At 47.8% G+C, this 17895-nt stretch overlaps 1 protein-coding gene across 2 annotated transcripts in view; it reads right to left on the minus strand.

Annotated features, from left to right (window-relative positions):
- Positions 1-8779: 8779 nt before the first annotated feature.
- Positions 8780-17895, minus strand: part of STYXL1 (serine/threonine/tyrosine interacting like 1) — a 110063-nt gene continuing 100947 nt past the window's right edge. For both annotated transcript variants that reach the window (XM_040424723.1, XM_040424721.1), the window contains exons 8-9: positions 12103-12215; positions 8780-9084 (exon numbers count right to left, since the gene is read on the minus strand). In XM_040424723.1, the coding sequence (XP_040280657.1) occupies positions 8953-9084; positions 12103-12215 (245 nt within the window). In that variant the 3' untranslated portion in view covers positions 8780-8952. The remainder of the gene's footprint in view (positions 9085-12102; positions 12216-17895) is intronic.

Here is a 17895-nt window from a genome sequence, read left to right on the forward strand (position 1 = left end):
GCCTATCACGAGCTCCGGTGGAGGGGGCTCGCATGTCACGTGATGTGCTACAGCTCTGTGGGCGGTTGCGTTTTGCTACCGCCTCTTCCGCACTGTGTGAAGAGGGAGCTGCAGCTGGAGGAGCAGACGCACTGCTCATATTCTTCAGCGTTCTGTAATGGCCCTTAAGTATTAGCCATTAGGGCACCCTTGGGAGTTTCAGGAAATGTTATATGCAGATTTTGCTGTGGATTTCTTCTTTTCAGTTAAAGAGGCAGTCACCTCTCCCCATACCAAGATCCAGGGGTCTCCAGGCTGAATCTACTGCTCCACTCAGAGACCTGGCCCCTCATTCCCACAGGTGGGCCCCATGTTCCGATACATGTCCTGTGGATAGGTAACTTTTTTAATGGGTTTGTCCAAATTTAGGGGCTCTTTTACAGGTGTCTGAGGAACGTTGTACCTGTTGAAAGCCTCAGTTACCTGCTGCCTGTGACATGATTGTATTCAGGGGCTCAGTGCAGGGACAGGTCAGACATCCAGACTGGAGAGGGAACAGAAGCACATACAGGAACTATTGCTGGATACACAGACAGCACATAGAGCTGAGCTCAATAGACCAAAGCACCCGCAGGTACAAACAAACAGAAAGATGGATTAACCTCTACATGGAGCAGAACACACAGCAAGCAAGGGCAATTAACCCCTGCCTTGCTGAACAGAACAAAGAGGCAAGACACACCACAAAGTATCCGCGGCCAGTACACACGAGACAGAGGCAGGTGTACACTGCCACATTGACACATGGCCCTAGATACATACCACCAGTATCTATGTAGCAACCATCCTACATGGCATACAATGGGACACCACAAGTATCCGAAGCCAGTATGCATGAGACAGAGGCAGGTGTGCACTGCCACATCGACACATGGCCCTAGATACACTCCACCAGTATCAGGCAACCAGCCCACGCAGCATAGAATGGGACACCCCCAGTATCCGCAGCCAGTACACATGAGACAGAGGCAGGTGTACACTGCCACATCGACACATGGCCCTAGATACACTCCACCGGTATCTAGCAACCATCCTACATGGCATACAATGGGACACCCCCAGTATCCGCAGCCAGTACACATGAGACAGAGGCAGGTGTACACTGCCACATCGACACATGGCCCTAGATACACTCCACCGGTATCTAGCAACCATCCTACATGGCATACAATGGGACACCCCCAGTATCCGCAGCCAGTACACATGAGACAGAGGCAGGTGTGCACTGCCACATCGACACATGGCCCTAGATACACTCCACCGGTATCTAGCAACCATCCTACATGGCATACAATGGGACACCCCCAGTATCCGCAGCCAGTACACATGAGACAGAGGCAGGTGTACACTGCCACATCGACACATGGCCCTAGATACACTCCACCGGTATCTAGCAACCATCCTACATGGCATACAATGGGACACCCCCAGTATCCGCAGCCAGTACACATGAGACAGAGGCAGGTGTACACTGCCACATCGACACATGGCCCTAGATACACTCCACCGGTATCTAGCAACCATCCTACATGGCATACAATGGGACACCCCCAGTATCCGCAGCCAGTACACATGAGACAGAGGCAGGTGTGCACTGCCACATCGACACATGGCCCTAGATACACTCCCCAGTATCTAGCAACCATCCTACATGGCATACAATGGGATACCACAAGTATCCGCGGCCAGTACACATGAGACAGAGGCAGGTGTACACTGCTACACCGACACATGGCCCTAGATACATTCCACCAGTATCTAGCAACCATCCTACATGGCATACAATGGGACACCACAAGTATCCATGGCCAGTACACATGAGACAGAGGCAGGTGTGCACTGCTACACCGACACATGGCCCTAGATACATACCACCAGTATCTAGCAACCATCCTACATGGCATACAATGGGACACCACAAGTATCCATGGCCAGTACACATGAGACAGAGGCAGGTGTGCACTGCTACACCGACACATGGCCCTAGATACATACCACCAGTATCTAGCAACCATCCTACATGGCATACAATGGGACACCACAAGTATCCGCGGCCAGTATGCACGAGACAGAGGCAGGTGTACACTGCCACATTGACACATGGCCCTAGATACATACCACCAGTATCTATGTAGCAACCATCCTACATGGCATACAATGGGACACCACAAGTATCCGCGGCCAGTATGCACGAGACAGAGGCAGGTGTGCACTGCCACATTGACACATGGCCCTAGATACATACCACCAGTATCTATGTAGCAACCATCCTACATGGCATACAATGGGACACCACAAGTATCCGTGGCCAGTACATATGAAATAGAGGCAGGTGCAGTGGCGGATCCAGAGCCTGGTCTCGGGAGGGGCACTTCCAGATTATTTTCTGTCCTCCGCCACAAAACAATAGTGCTTATAGAACAGACTACACAGTATAGCGGTATATTGTGTGGCACAGTGTAGAGGTATACTGTATATTGTGTGGCACAGTGTATGCTATATGTGTATAACCAGGGGCGGACTGAGAACCCTCAGGGCCCCCGGGCAAAATAAATCAAGGGCCCCCTTACAGGCCCCACCCATGTTCTGCTGCAAGCCCCACCCTTGTCCCGCCTCCAGCCACACCCTACACAATCTTTAATAAGATTTCAAAGTTAAAGTGACACAAAAGGCACCCATACCACTTCAGCTCATTGAAGTGGTCTGGGTACAGTGTCCCTTTTGCAAATCGAGCTGCAATGTTCTAGAGAAACTGCATTGTTTCCGTTCCAGCAATAAGTCAGCCTCTAGTGGCAGCCACCTGAGGGCTTCCTGGAGTAAAACAGACCTTTGGTCCGGTATCTGACGCTGGACGTCCTCACACTCTGCATGATGACCTCCAGGGTCAGATTTTTCCCCATAGGAAAGCATTGATTCAATGCTTTCGTATAGGGTGATCTAATCTCAGCGTCCATTAGTGAGCCTCTGTTAGAAACAGTCCCCTCCACCTTGTACTTGTTCCACTGATCTGCTGCTTGCGGGCTACGTGGGCATGAGTTCAGTCACTTCGGTGCGTGATCCCGCGAGACCCGTGACCTACAGCGGCGGGTCTCGCGGGATCACGCGCTGCAGGACGGGATTGCGCACCGAAGTGACTGAACTCATGCCCGCGCAGCCCACAAGCAGCGGAACAATTACAAGAGGGGTGGGGAATAGCCAAATTAAAAAATATTTTGAACCAAAAGGTTTTGAACTAATGGTGGTCTGTGGATGGCACTGTTGTGGGGGCTCTGTGGATGGCACTGTTGTGGTGGCTCTGTGGATGCCACTGTTGTGGGGGCTCTGTGGATGGCACTGTTGTGGGGGCTCTGTGGGTGACACATATATAGCACCTTATGCTATATATGTGTCATCCACAGATCCCCCCATAACAGTGTCCCTGTGAGTGAATGATCCCCAATACAGGGTCTGGGGGCCGGCATCTGGTGTTGTAATGGCAGCGGGGCCCGGTGCAGTCACTGTATTCTATCGCACCGGGCCCCGCTCACTGTAATACTAATTTTCATATGTGAACAAGAACAAGAGAAATCCTCTGCAATCCTCTCCCTCTCTGTACTCACAAACTCAGTAGCAGGCAGGCCGGGCGGCAGCGCAACTCACTGACGTCACGCGCCTGCTCCTCCCACTTTATGAATGAAGCAGGCGGAGCAGTTACGCTGCCGTCCGGCCTGCCTGCTACTGAGTTTGTGAGTACAGAGAGGGAGAGGATCGCAGAGGATTTATATTCTTGTTCACATATGAAAATTAGTATTACAGTGAGCGGGGCCCGGTGCGATAGAATACAGTGAGTGCATCGGGCCCCGCTGCCATTACCACCATTACCAGGCCAGCATAACACATTGTTATTCTGCGGCGGGCCCCCATCCCGGCCGGGCCCTCGGACCATGTCCGAAGTGCCCGACCGGTCAGTCCGCCCCTGTGTATAACATAAACATATTCCACATGAAAACTTACAATTACTTGGCTTGGCCCTTGGGGATCTCGGACACCACTTCAACACTTTGGCCGGGGGCTCGGCGGAGCTGATGTGTTTTATCCTAATGAGAAAGATTTCATAATAAGGATTTGGAGAAAGGGCAGAGGGATAGCAGAGCAGGGAGAGGCTGGTGCTGCTACTAGGGGGTCATACCATGGGGGAGTAATAAAGCCCACCATAATGCACCCCCAGTAGAAATAATTCTCCTTATAATGTATAGTGTGCAAAAAATACCCCCTTGTAATGCCCCCAGGTGAGCTAATGTCCCCATAGTGCCCCCATAATGTGCCAGTATAAAATACCCCTATATAGTGCCCCCAGTAAATGCCCCCATAGTGCTCCACACCCTCCTTCCTCCTAGTGCCCCCCATAATGTACCAGTATAAAATGCCCCAGTAGATGCCCTCAGTGTCCCCTATAATTTGCAAGTATAAAATACCCCTTCTTAGTGCCCCCCGTAGATGACCCCATAGTACTCCTCTCCCCCCTTCCCCATAGTACCCACCATAATGTGTCGCAGTATAAAATTGTACTGTGCAGAGCGCCCCATATAAAATACCCCTTCTTTGTGGCCTCAGTAGTTGCCCCTATAGTGCCCCCAATAATGTGCCAGTAACAAGAGCAACCCCCCAATCATGTGCCAGTAATAACAGCCCCCCATGTGCCAGTATTACCATAATAACAGCCCCCCCATGTGCAAGTAATAACAGCCCCCCCATGTGCCAATAATAACAGCCCCCCCATGTGCCAGCAATAACAGCCCCCCATGTGCCAGCAATAACAGCCCCCCCATGTGCCAGCAATAACAGCCACCCCCCCATGTGCCAGCAATAACAGCCACACACCCCCATGTGCCAGCAATAACAGCCCCCCCCCCATGTGCCAGTAAAAGTATTGTATATATAAAAAAACAAACACATACTTACCTCTATGTCAGCGATGCGATGCAGGCCTTTTCCGGCCTGTGTCCCGCGCTGTACGGCTCAGGCCGCGCGATGACGTCATCGCGCCGCTTGCGCCAGCCTCTGATAGGCTGCAGGCACTAGGCCGGCAGTCTATCAGAGGAAGGGAAAGGGACACGCCTCTCCCTCCCCGTCTGTATCGCTGTCCTGAGGATGACTATATGGAGATGAGTGCTTCCACAATGGAAGCACTCATCTCCCTGTGCCCCACCGCCAGCTCGGGGGGGGGGGGGCAATTGCTCCGTTGCCCCCCCTGGATCCGCCACTGGGCAGGTGTGCACTGCTACACCGACACATGGCCCTAGATACACAATACCAGTATCGGGCAACGAGCCCACGCAGCATAGAATGGGACACCCCCAGTATCCGCAGCCAGTACACATGAGACAGAGGGAGGTGTGCACTGCCACACCGACACATGGCCCTAGATACACTCCACCAGTATCGGGCAACCAGCCCACGGAGCATATAATGGGACACCACAAGTATCCGTGGCCAGTATGCACGAGACAGAGGCAGGTGTGCACTGCCACATCGACACATGGCCCTAGATACATACCACCAGTATCTAGCAACCATCCTACATGGCATACAATGGGACACCACAAGTATCCATGGCCGATACACACCTGAAATGGTTTTCACTTCACAGGTGTGCCCTGTCAGGTTTAATAAGTGGGATTTTTTGCCTTATAAATGGGGTTGTGACCATCAGTTGCGTTGAGGAGAAGTCAGGTGGATACACAGCTGATAGTCCTACTGAATAGACTGTTAGAATTGGTATTATGGCAAGGAAAAAGCAGCTAAGTAAAGAAAAACGAGTGGCCATCATTACTTTAAGAAATGAAGGTCAGTCAGTCAGCCGAAAAATTGGGAAAACTTTGAAAGTAAGGGCTATTTGACCATGAAGGAGAGTGATGGGGTGCTGCGCCCAGGGCCGTCTTTAACAAGGGGCAAAAGGGGCAGCTGCCCCGGGCCCAGTTGCTCCTGGGGGGCCCAACTAGCCACTGCCCCGGGTGTCAGGCTGTCAGCTACACAGGGGGTGCTGCCATGCCATGCCTGCCGGCACTCCAGGCAGCATACTGTGAGAGCTGTTATTCTCTAGGACCTTAGATGACATAATCACCATGTGACCAGTAACCTAGCAATATTACTGGTAACATGGATATGAGGTCATCAAGGTCCTACCAGGAGTGTTGCTGTAGAAGTTTGCCTTAACTGTGGAGCTTTTTTTGTGAAGATTACATCAGAAAAAGGTGACAGGGGCTGTTATGCTAATATACTGTAAACTACTGTATAGTGGGGTGCTGTATACTGTGGGGGCCTGTATACCGTGGGGGGCTGTATACTGTGGGGGCTATATATTGTGGAGTGCTATACTGTTGTACTGTATAGTGTGGGGGGCTGTATAGTGTGGGGTGCTGTATCGTGTATAGTTTGGGGTGCTGTATACAGTGAGGTGCTATACTGCTCTTCTGTATACTGTGAGGTGTTGTATACTGTGGGGTGCTGTATACAGTCGTGGCCAAAAGTTTTGAGAATGACAAAAATATTAGTTTTCACAAAGTTTGCTGCTAAACTGCTTTTAGATCTTTGTTTCAGTTGTTTCTGTGATGTAGTGAAATATAATTACACGCACTTCATATGTTTCAAAGGCTTTTATCGACAATTACATTACATTTATGCAAAGAGTCAGTATTTTCAGTGTTGGCCCTTCTTTTTCAGGACCTCTGCAATTCGACTGGGCATGCTCTCAATCAACTTCTGGGCCAATTCCTGACTGATAGCAACCCATTCTTTCATAATCACTTCTTGGAGTTTGTCAGAATTAGTGGGTTTTTGTTTGTCCACCCGCCTCTTGAGGATTGACCCCAAGTTCTCAATGGGATTAAGATCTGGGGAGTTTCCAGGCCATAGACCCAAAATGTCAACATTTTGGTCCCCGAGCCACTTAGTTATCACTTTTGCCTTATGGCACGGTGCTCCATCGTGCTGGAAAATGCATTGTTCTTCACCAAACTGTTGTTGGATTGTTGGAAGAAGTTGCTGTTGGAAGGTGTTTTGGTACCATTCTTTATTCATGGCTGTGTTTTGGGGCAAAATTGTGAGTGAGCCCACTCCCTTGGATGAGAAGCAACCCCACACATGAATGGTCTCAGGATGCTTTACTGTTGGCATGACACAGGACTGATGGTAGCGCTCACCTTTTCTTCTCTGAACAAGCCTTTTTCCAGATGCCCCAAACAATCGGAAAGAGGCTTCATCGGAGAATATGACTTTTCCCCAGTCCTCAGCAGTCCATTCACCATACTTTCTGCAGAAGATCAATCTGTCCCTGATGTTTTTTTTGGAGAGAAGAGGCTCCTTTGCTGGCCTTCTTGACACCAGGCCATCTTCCAAAAGTCTTCGCCTCACTGTGCGTGCAGATGCGCTCACACCTGCCTGCTGCCATTCCTGAGCAAGCTCTGCACTGGTGGCACTCCGATCCCGCAGCTGAATCCTCTTTAGGAGACGATCCTGGCGCTTGCTGGACTTTTTTGGACGCCCTGAAGCCTTCTTAACAAGAATTGAACCTCTTTCCTTGAAGTTCTTGATGATCCTATAAATTGTTGATTGAGGTGCAATCTTAGTAGCCACAATATCCTTGCCTGTGAAGCCATTTTTATGCAACGCAATGATGGCTGCACACGTTTCTTTGCAGGTCACCATGGTTAACAATGGAAGAACAATGATTTCAAGCATCACCCTCCTTTTAACATGTCAAGTCTGCCATTTTAACCCAATCAGCCTGTAATCTCCAGCCTTGTGCTCGTTAACATTCTCACCTGAGTTAACAAGACGATTACTGAAATGATCTCAGCAGGTCCTTTAATGACAGCAATGAAATGCAGTGGAAAGGTTTTTTTTTTTGGGATTAAGTTAATTTTCATGGCAAAGAAGGACTATGCAATTCATCTGATCACTGTGGGGTACTGTATAGTGTGGGGGTGCTATACTGCATACTGTGCGGTGCTGTATACTATAGGGTGCTATACTGCATACTGTGGGTTGCTGTATACTATAGGGTGCTGTACTGTATACTGTGGGGTGCACTGTAACACTAGGGTGAGCCGAGCCCTGGTCTCCTTCCTGCAGAGCGGTGCCCACTTCCAGCCTGAGCCCAGCTGCCCAGAGCACTGATCCTGAGCAGCTGGAGTCTTCAGAACTGGAAGTATTTACAGTCATTCACTGTACTCAACCAGATGTGTGGATTTTTTGTGTGTGTGTTGTGGTGGAGGGCGTGATTGCCTGCTAAGGTGTGGGAAGGCAGGATCCAGGGGGCCCAAGTAAATTTTTGCCCAGGGTCCAATCAATATTAAAGACGGCCCTGGCTGCGCCAGATGACCTGGCCTCCACAGTCACCGGACCTGAACCCAATCGAGATGGTTTGGGGTGAGCTGGACCGCAGAGTGAAGGCAAAAGGGCCAACAAGTGCTAAGCATCTCTGGGAACTCCTTCAAGACTGTTGGAAGACCATTTCAGGGGACTACCTCTTGAAGCTCATCAAGAGAATGCCAAGAGTGTGCAAAGCAGTAATCAAAGCAAAAGGTGGCTACTTTGAAGAACCTAGAATATGACATATTTTCAGTTGTTTCACACCTGTTTGTTATGTATATAATTCCACATGTGTTAATTCATAGTTTTGATGCCTTCATAGTCATGAAAATAAAGAAAACTCTTTGAATGAGAAGGTGTGTCCAAACTTTTGGTCTGTACTGTATTCACACCAGGAGCTTTCCAACACATACATGAAATGGATCACTTATATGCAGTAAGAAAGGTGCCTTATACAGTATATTACTCGTGTAGAACTCGTGTCTGATGGAACCGTACAAAAAAAGGTAATTTAGAAAAAAATAACAGTAGTTCCTGCCATAATTGGTAATGGTGAACTCATTAAAACTTCGGATCAGATATGTCAGTAAGCTGGTGCCCTAAAACAGTCTTTTCCCATTCAGACAGCTGCTGTACAAATCCTCTGTTCGGCCTCATATTGGTTTTACATTTAAGAACGTGATTCCAAGCTTCCTGAAAAACCCAAAAACATCAAGTTAGATGAGACAGAGGATCACGTTTTCTGCTTGTTTGGCCTCATGCACGCGACCGTTGTGTGCATCCGTGGCCGTTGTGCCGTTTTCCGTTTTTTTTCGCGGACCCATTGACTTTCAATGGGTCCGTGGAAAAGTCGGAAAATGCACCGTTTTGCAGCCGAGACCGTGATCCGTGTATCCTGTCCGTCAAAAAAATATGACCTGTCCTATTTTTTTGACGGACAACGGTTCACGGACCCATTCAAGTCAATGGGTCCGTGAAAGAACACGGATGCACACAAGATTGGCATCCGTGTCCGTGATCCGTGGCCGTAGGTTCGTTTTTATACATACGGATCCGAAGATCCGTCTGCATAAAAGCTTTTTCATAGCTGAGTTTTCACTTCGTGAAAACTCAGAACCGACAGTATGTTCTAACACAGAGGCGTTCCCATGGTGATGGGGACGCTTCTAGTTAGAATATACTACGAACTGTGTACATGACTGCCCCCTGCTGCCTGGCAGGTGCTGCCAGGCAGCAGGGGGCAGCCCCCCCCTGTAGTTAACACATTGGTGGCCAGTGTGGCCGGCCCCCCCTCCCCTGTAGTTAACTCATTGGTGGCCAGTGCGGCCGGCCCCCCTCCCCTGTAGTTAACTCATTGGTGGCCAGTGGGCCCCCCCCCTCCCCTGTAGTTAACTCATTGGTGGCCAGTGCGGCCGCCCCCCCCCCTCCCCTGTAGTTAACTCGTTGGTGGCCAGTGGGCCCCCCCCTCCCTCCCCTGTAGTTAACTCGTTGGTGGCCAGTGGGCCTTCTCCCCTCCCTCCCCCTCCTAATTAAAATCTCCCCCCTATCATTGGTGGCAGCGGAGTGTACCGATCGGAGTCCCAGTTTAATCGCTGTGGCTCCGATCGGTAACCATGGCAACCAGGACGCTACTGCAGTCCCGGTTGCCATGGTTACTTAGCAATTTGTAGAACCATTATACTTACCTGCGAGCTGCGATTTATGCGTCCGGCCGGGAGCTCCTCCTACTGGTAAGTGACAGGTCCGGCCGGGAGCTCCTCCTACTGGTAAGTGACAGGTCCGGACGGTAGCTCCGCCTACTGGTAAGTGACATGACCTGTCACTTACCAGTAGGAGGAGCTACCGGCCGGACCTGTCACTTACCAGTAGGAGCAGCTCCCGGCCGGACCTGTCACTTACCAGTAGGAGGAGCTCCCGGCTGGACGCAGAGATCGCATCTCGCAGGTAAGTATAATGGTTCTACAAATTGCTAAGTAACCATGGCAACCGGGACTGAAGTAGCGTCCTGGTTGCCGTGGTTACCGATCGGAGCCCCAGCGATTAAACTGGGACTCCGATCGGTACACTCCGCTGCCACCAATGATAGGGGGGAGATTTTAATTAGGAGGGGGAGGGAGGGGAGAAGGCCCACTGGCCACCAACGAGTTAACTACAGGGGAGGGAGGGGCCCACTGGCCACCAACGAGTTAACTACAGGGGAGGGGGGGGGGGGCCGGCCGCACTGGCCACCAATGAGTTAACTACAGGGGAGGGGGGGGCCCACTGGCCACCAATGAGTTAACTACAGGGGAGGGGGGGCCGGCCACACTGGCCACCAATGTGTTAACTACAGGGGGGGGGGGGGCTGTCATGTACACAGTTCTTTTAGTATATTCTAAGCTGAAGCGTCCCCATCACCATGGGAACGCCTCTGTGTTAGAATATACTGTCGGATTTGAGTTTCACGATGTAACTCAAATCCGACAGTATATTCTAACATAGAGGCGTTCCCATGGTGATGGGGACGCTTCAAGTTAAAATATACCATCGGATTGGAGAAAACTCCGATCCGATGGTATATTAACTCCTGACTTTACATTGAAAGTCAATGGGGGACGGATCCGTTTGAAATTGCACCATATTGGGTCAACGTCAAACGGATCCGTCCCCATTGACTTGCATTGTAATTCAGGACGGATCCGTTTGGCTCCGCACGGCCAGGCGGACACCAAAACGACTTTTTTTTCATGTCCGTGGATCCTCCAAAAATCAAGGAAGACCCACGGACGAAAAAGCAGTCACGGATCACGGAAAAACGGAACCCCGTTTTGCGGACTGCAAAAAAATACGGTCGTGTGCATGAGGCCTTTCTCTAAGTCTACTTTCACATTGGCGTTTTGGCTTTCTGTTTCTGACATCCGTTTCAGGGCTCTCACAAGCGGTCCAAAACGGATCCGTTCAGCCCCAATGCATTCTGAATGGAAAAGGATCCGCTCAGAATGCATCAGTTTGACTCCGTTCTGTCTCCTTTACGGTTTAGAGGCGGACACTAAAACGCTGCTTGCAGCGTTTTGGTGTCCGCCTGACGATTGCGGAGGTGAACGGATCCGTCCTGACACAAAATGTAAGTCAATGGGGACGGATCCATTTTCACTGACACAATATGGCACAATAGAAAACGTTTTGCCTTGTTAAAGATAATTCAAACGGATCCGTTCTGAACGGATGCAGACGGTTGTATTATCTGAACGGATCCGTCTGTGCAGATCCATGACGGATCCGCACCAAATACGAGTGTGAAAGTAGCCTTAGTGCACTATAATTTCATCCAGATCTCCATCTACTTCCATGTCAACACAGATGCAAATATACAGGTATCACTGTTCAAAACAGGTTAGGGCTCATTCACACAACCGTAGTAAATTGCGGATCCGCAAAACACGGATACTGACCCGCCACTATGATAGAAATGGCTATTCTTGTCCGCAATTGCATACAAGAATAGGACATGCTCTATATTTTATGCAGGGCTGCGGAACGGAACTACGGATGCGAACAGCACACGGTGTGCTGTCCGCATGTTTTGTGGCCCTATTGAAATGAATGGGTGCGTACCCATTCTGCAAAATTGCGGAACGGATGCGGACCCGTTCATACGGTGGTGTGAATGAGCCCTTAGATGTAGATATTTGAATCGGTTTTAGTAGTAACATACAAGTATTGACTCATTACCTGGAGCGGGCATCTTCTGGAATGGACGATGTATGCTATTAACACAGCACTGCTGCGGCTGATCCCCAACGTGGAAAAGACAAGAACTGCACAGTTTGTTGCCATGTGAGCATCTAGGAAAAGAGATGAAATGTGTCAGGATGCATTCCTATTATTCAGAAGAAAACGCAGTATCCACCACGCCTTCCTCTGGTACTTGAAGATTATCTACGGACACCTTACATTATATGTATATTATCTCCGTTTCATCAGAAGAACAGAAAAAAAACCAGGATCCTGTAAAACAACGGATCCTGTGCATCAGTTATGCACAGGATCCGTTTTTTACAGGAGCCTGTCAAAAACAGGTCCTGTTGCACATTTGGCATCCATTTGAGCCATTTCCTCCCGAGATCCTTTTTTTAGACGTAAAAAAGTACTGTATGCAGAATTTTTTTTTTTCCGTCTAAAATAACAGATCTCTTACGGAAATGGCTCAAACAGGTGCCAACTGAGCATAACTAATGCACAGGATCCTGTTTTTCCGGAAAACGGAGCTGTGAACGTACAGATATTGTTGTGTATATACTACTATAGTCTCTACTTATGTAGCAGCATCATATTCTTTACAGTGAAGAAAAGCAAAGCAACAGAGGACACTGTACATTACAGCTGACAATCCAATGTGTATGGGGAGCTCCTGACTCTTCCCCGACTTATGATATTGGGAAAGAGAAGGATTAGGTACGTTACATTTTAAAGACTGATCCTTTTGGGTTTGGCAGCAGCTTTCTCCTCCCTCCGCCGCACAGGAATCGCATACAGGTAAGCAGGGGGAGACGACTGAGCGTGTAGGAGCATACAGTGTCAGCAGAGGTATTAGTGCGGAGATAAGAAGTGATTCATAGAGCCGCCATTATTGTTTTAGCGGTGTCATCCATGAGATAAGGACAAGAGCAGAACACAACGCTGCAGATTTAATGGAGTGTATCTATATGTATCTTGTGATGTCTCCATCCGTCTCTATGAGCCTATCATGCCAAAATCTTTACCTAACTTGGTCTTGTGTAGCTTTTTCTTTAACCCTTAAATCCCAGGCCGATTTTTGCAAATCTGACATATCTCACTTTATGTGGTAATAACTTTGGAACGCTTTTACTTATCCAAGCCATTCAGAGATTGTTTTCTCGAGACACATCGTACTTCGTGACAGTGGTAAATTTGAGTCGCTATAGTACACCTTTATTTATAAAATAATCCAAAATGTACCAAAAATTTGGAGAAATTCACTTCATTTTCTAAATTTGAATTTCTCTACTTTTAAGGCCTCTTGCACACGAACTGGCCGCGGGGCAGCCGCATGTGGATCGCGGACCCGTTCACTTGAAAAGGGTCCGAGATCCGTGCGTTACGCAAAAAGATAGAACAAATTCAATTTTTTTGCGGAACGGAAGCACGGAACGGAACCCCACGGAAGCCCTCCGTAATGCTTCCGTGGGGTTCTGTGCTTCCGTTCCGCTCCGCATCTCTGGATTTGCGGGCCCATTCAAGTGAATGGGTCGGCATCCGTGCCACATCGGGGCAACGGCCATGTGCAAGAGGCCTGAGACAGATAGTAATACCTCATAAAATAGTTATCAGTTATCATTCCCCATATGTCTGCTTTATGTTGGCATCATTTATTATATTTTTTTTATTCCATTTTATTTTGTTTTCTTCGTAATACAAAACAACACATATTATAATAGAAAAAACTGCCAATACAGGGTAGCCACTATAAAACAATAGCCAACTATCCTATAACATATCACAAAATCCTACAAAGATTATAAATAGGACTGTAAATTCACAATTACTACACACAATAAGACTATAACCATCCCCCCCTTCCCCCCCAATTGGCTGTCGTCACTTCAACTCTAATAAAAACCGACACAGTTTCACTAGTAGCTATGTCTGAACAGTCATACGTGCCGCTCTCCGTTTCCTTTCCATATCCTCATAAACTTTAATTTGTTGAAGGTACAGAATCCATTCATTTAACGAAGGTGGGGAGACACAACCCCAATATCTAACTAAAATAACTTTTGCCACCATCAAACCCCTCATCCAGATCTGTCTGACCCGGGCCGGAACTTCCATAACTAGAGCATAATCTCCCATCAACACTGTCACCATCCCAGGGCTATATGTCGAAGAGGACTCCTTGTTCCCAATACCTTTTTATTTTACTACATTCCCAAAGTAAATGCCTGAAATCCGCATTCACATATCCACATTTAGGGCAGCAACAGTCTCGGCCTTTATTTTGGGCAAAAAAATTTTGGGCGTATAGTACAACCGATGGATGGATCTTGAATTGGATTAATCTATGGGCATTAGAAAATGTAGCATTTCTTACATTCCTATTGGAGTGCCAAGGTTAGCCATCACTGTACTAGACCATTGTAGTGGGGAGCAATGCAACTCTTGCACCAGGACCACGAGAACCCCACCAACTCCTGTCACCTACCGGAGGTGAGCGACTGTACTTCAGCCAATCCAAGCCACGGGCTCTGTCTCTTTCCGGCTAGACAGGGTAAGGGTATGGCCACAGCAGTTAGGGCACCGTCTCAGGGCCCACGCCGGCTCCAACTTTCAAACCAGCGCTACTACGCTCCACAGAGGGCAGATCCCGGCATACCACAGACGGCCGCTCCCGGCAGGTCCCAGCTGGGCTTCACTTTCCACATCAAAGCGGGAGAGAGGGGGGAAGTGGCGGAAGGAGGAGGAGCGCGGCATGCACACCTACGTCATGCTGCTTCGTCCACGAGTTATAATACGAGGCATTATTTTGTTAATGTCATTTTATTTTTTTAGGACGTTAGAAGGCTTAGAAGTTTAGAAGTCATTTTTAAAATTTTCAACATAATTTACAAAACCATTTTTAAGCACCAATTCAATTATAAAGTGATTTTGAGGGGCTTACGTAATGGAAACCATAGATTTCCAGAAATGAAGAGATGAATCCAGCATCGAAGTTAACAACGTTGTAGGTTCCTTTATTGGTCTTACAACGTTGTTAACTTCGATGCTGGATTCATCTCTTCATTTCTGCAAATCTATGGTCTTACCAAGGTTTCCGTGCATCAAGGAAGTCAATTCAAGGGATAGAGGCAGCAGGTGAGCTGGATACCGTCCACATTGCTATTAGTAATGGAAACCACCCATAAATGACCCCATTTTAGAAACTGCACCACTCAAATTATTCAAAACTGATGTTACAAACTTTGTTAACCCTTGAGGTGTACCACAAGAATTAAAGCAAAATGGAGGTGAAATTTCAAAATTTCACTTTTTTGGTAGATTTTTTATGGTAATCAATTTTTTCTTGCAACACAGCAAGGGTTAACAGCAAAATAAACCTCAACATATATTACTCTCATTCTGCAGTTTACAGAAATACCCCATATGTGGCGGTAAACTGCTTTATGGGCTCGTGGCAGTGGTCAGAAGGAAAGGAGCGCCATATGGATTGTGGAGGCAGATTTCGCTAGAATGGTTTTTAGGCACTATTTTGTATTTGAAGAGACCCTGACCCTGGTTTCCTACAGTGGAAACCCTCAAAAAGTGACCCCATTTTGGAAACTACACCCCTTAAAGAATATATTAAGGGGGTAGTGAGCACTTTGACCCCCTAAGCGTTTTTTTATGGAATTTGGAAACACTTGGCTGTAAAAATGAAAAGTTTTGTTTCTTCCAATAAAATGTTGCTTTAGCCCCAAATTTTTCATTTTCACAAGGAGTAACAAGAGATAAAAGCACCCCATAATTTGTTACCCATTTTCTGCTGAATACAGCAACACCCCATGTGTGGTGGTAAACTGCTGCTGCTTCGGAGCAGAAGGAGCGCCATATGGCTTTTGCAGCGCAGATTTTGATGGATTGGTTTATGGGTGCCACTGGTTTTTATTTTTTAAGTGATTGTCTTATGTGGGGGCTCATTTTTTGGGGGGTGATGATTTGATTTGTACTATTTTGGGGTACATGAGACTTTTTGATCACTTGGTATTACACTTTTTGTTAGGTTAGGGTTAGACCAGGTGACAAGGTGACCAGAAAATGGCTTTTTTGACACAGTTTAAATTTTTTTTTACGGTGTTCACCTGACGGGGTGGATTATGTGATATTTTTATAGAGCCGGTCGATACGAACGCAGCGATACCTAATATATATACTTTTCTTTTTTCCCTATTTTTTACAATTTTTTATTTATTTTTTGGGGAAAAGGACGCTTTTTTTTTTTTACTTGAAACTATAATTTTTTTAGTAAAACTTTCTTTTTTTAACTTCTTTTTTCACTTTATTTTTTGTCCTACTCTGGGACTTCAAGTTTTTGGGGTCTGATTCCCTTTAAAATGCTTCATAATACTTCTGTATTGTAATGCATTGGCTGTAATTGTATTACAGACTGTAATACACTTACAGCTTCCTGCCTATGAGATCCAGGGGGCTGGATCTCACAAGCTGTCACGGAAGGCAGCCACGATGCCTAAGGAAGACATGCCATCCCTGCCCTCGACTCACCGTCACAGCAGCGCGGGGACCCAATGGCCAACCCGCACCCGGAATGATACCGCACGTGCCGCGGTCAGCGCTGACCGCGGCAGTGCAAGGGTTAATGCGTCGGCATCTGTGTTTTAACGGCGCTGGGATTTGTGACCCTGATACCAGCGCCGTATATGTACGGGTTAAAGGGGTTTTCTAGCTTTTACTAATTTCATTGAGGAAAGGCCATCACTTAATAAAAGCTGAACAAGCCATTAAAAGGTACTCATACATGAGATCAGGTGCACTGATCATTTTTGGTTGGGTCAACAAACTAAGGCTAACTTGAACTTGCGGCAAAACTGTCTGGCAGAGAACAGCCTGCTGTGTTATCTGGATCCGGCACAGCTGGATAGTGCAGCGTGCTCTCCGGACCCTATTGACTATATTGGGATCTGGTGGGGATCCGGACGCTACCCGGCAGGATTCGTTGCGTGCAATGATTTTCTTTTTTGTCCGTTCGAATCCGACATCTATGCCGGGGAGCGTTCGTATCCCATAGTCAGTGAGGCACACGGCACTATAAGTCACTGCCAAACAGCCTGCCGGATAGCTCTGCTGCAAGTGTGAAGTTAGCCTAAGGCCTAAGACCGTATGTATTTTGGGGTCTGCAAAAAACGGATCCGCAAGAAATACGGATGACATCCGTGTACATTCCATATTTTGTGGAACGGAACAGCTGGCCCCTAATAGAACAGTACTATCCTTGTCCGTAATGCGGACAATAATAGGACATGTTCTATTTTTTTGCGGAACGGAAACTGAATGCACACGGAGTACCTTCCGTTTTTTTTTGCAGACCCATTAAAATGAATGGTTACGTATACAGTCCGCAAAAAAAACGGAACGGACACCGAATGAAAATACGTTCGTGTGCAAGAGGCCTAAGGCTGGATTCACACCAGCACTAGCAATTTCCATTGTTCTCCTCCGTTAGAGGAGCAGAACAACAAAAATAATGTAAGTGGCGGATTCGGGTCATAAATGAACCAAAATAGTGCTGAACAGACCCCACTGACTATAACGCAGTCCATATGGCTTCCATTCGCTATGCCGATTTTTTTTACTGGACATAAAAGTCCTGCATGCAGGACATTTTTGGTCTCCTGTATATGACGGAATGTGCAACAGGGACTCCAATCGGAGCTTCTAACGCAGATGTGAACAAACCTCTATCTGTGTTGGTGTGTTCCAGTCCCCTACATGGGGTGTTCCAACATGCCTGAT

The sequence above is a fragment of the Bufo bufo genome, chromosome 3 (genome assembly GCF_905171765.1).
Source record: "Bufo bufo chromosome 3, aBufBuf1.1, whole genome shotgun sequence".
NCBI classification, from domain to species: domain Eukaryota; kingdom Metazoa; phylum Chordata; class Amphibia; order Anura; family Bufonidae; genus Bufo; species Bufo bufo.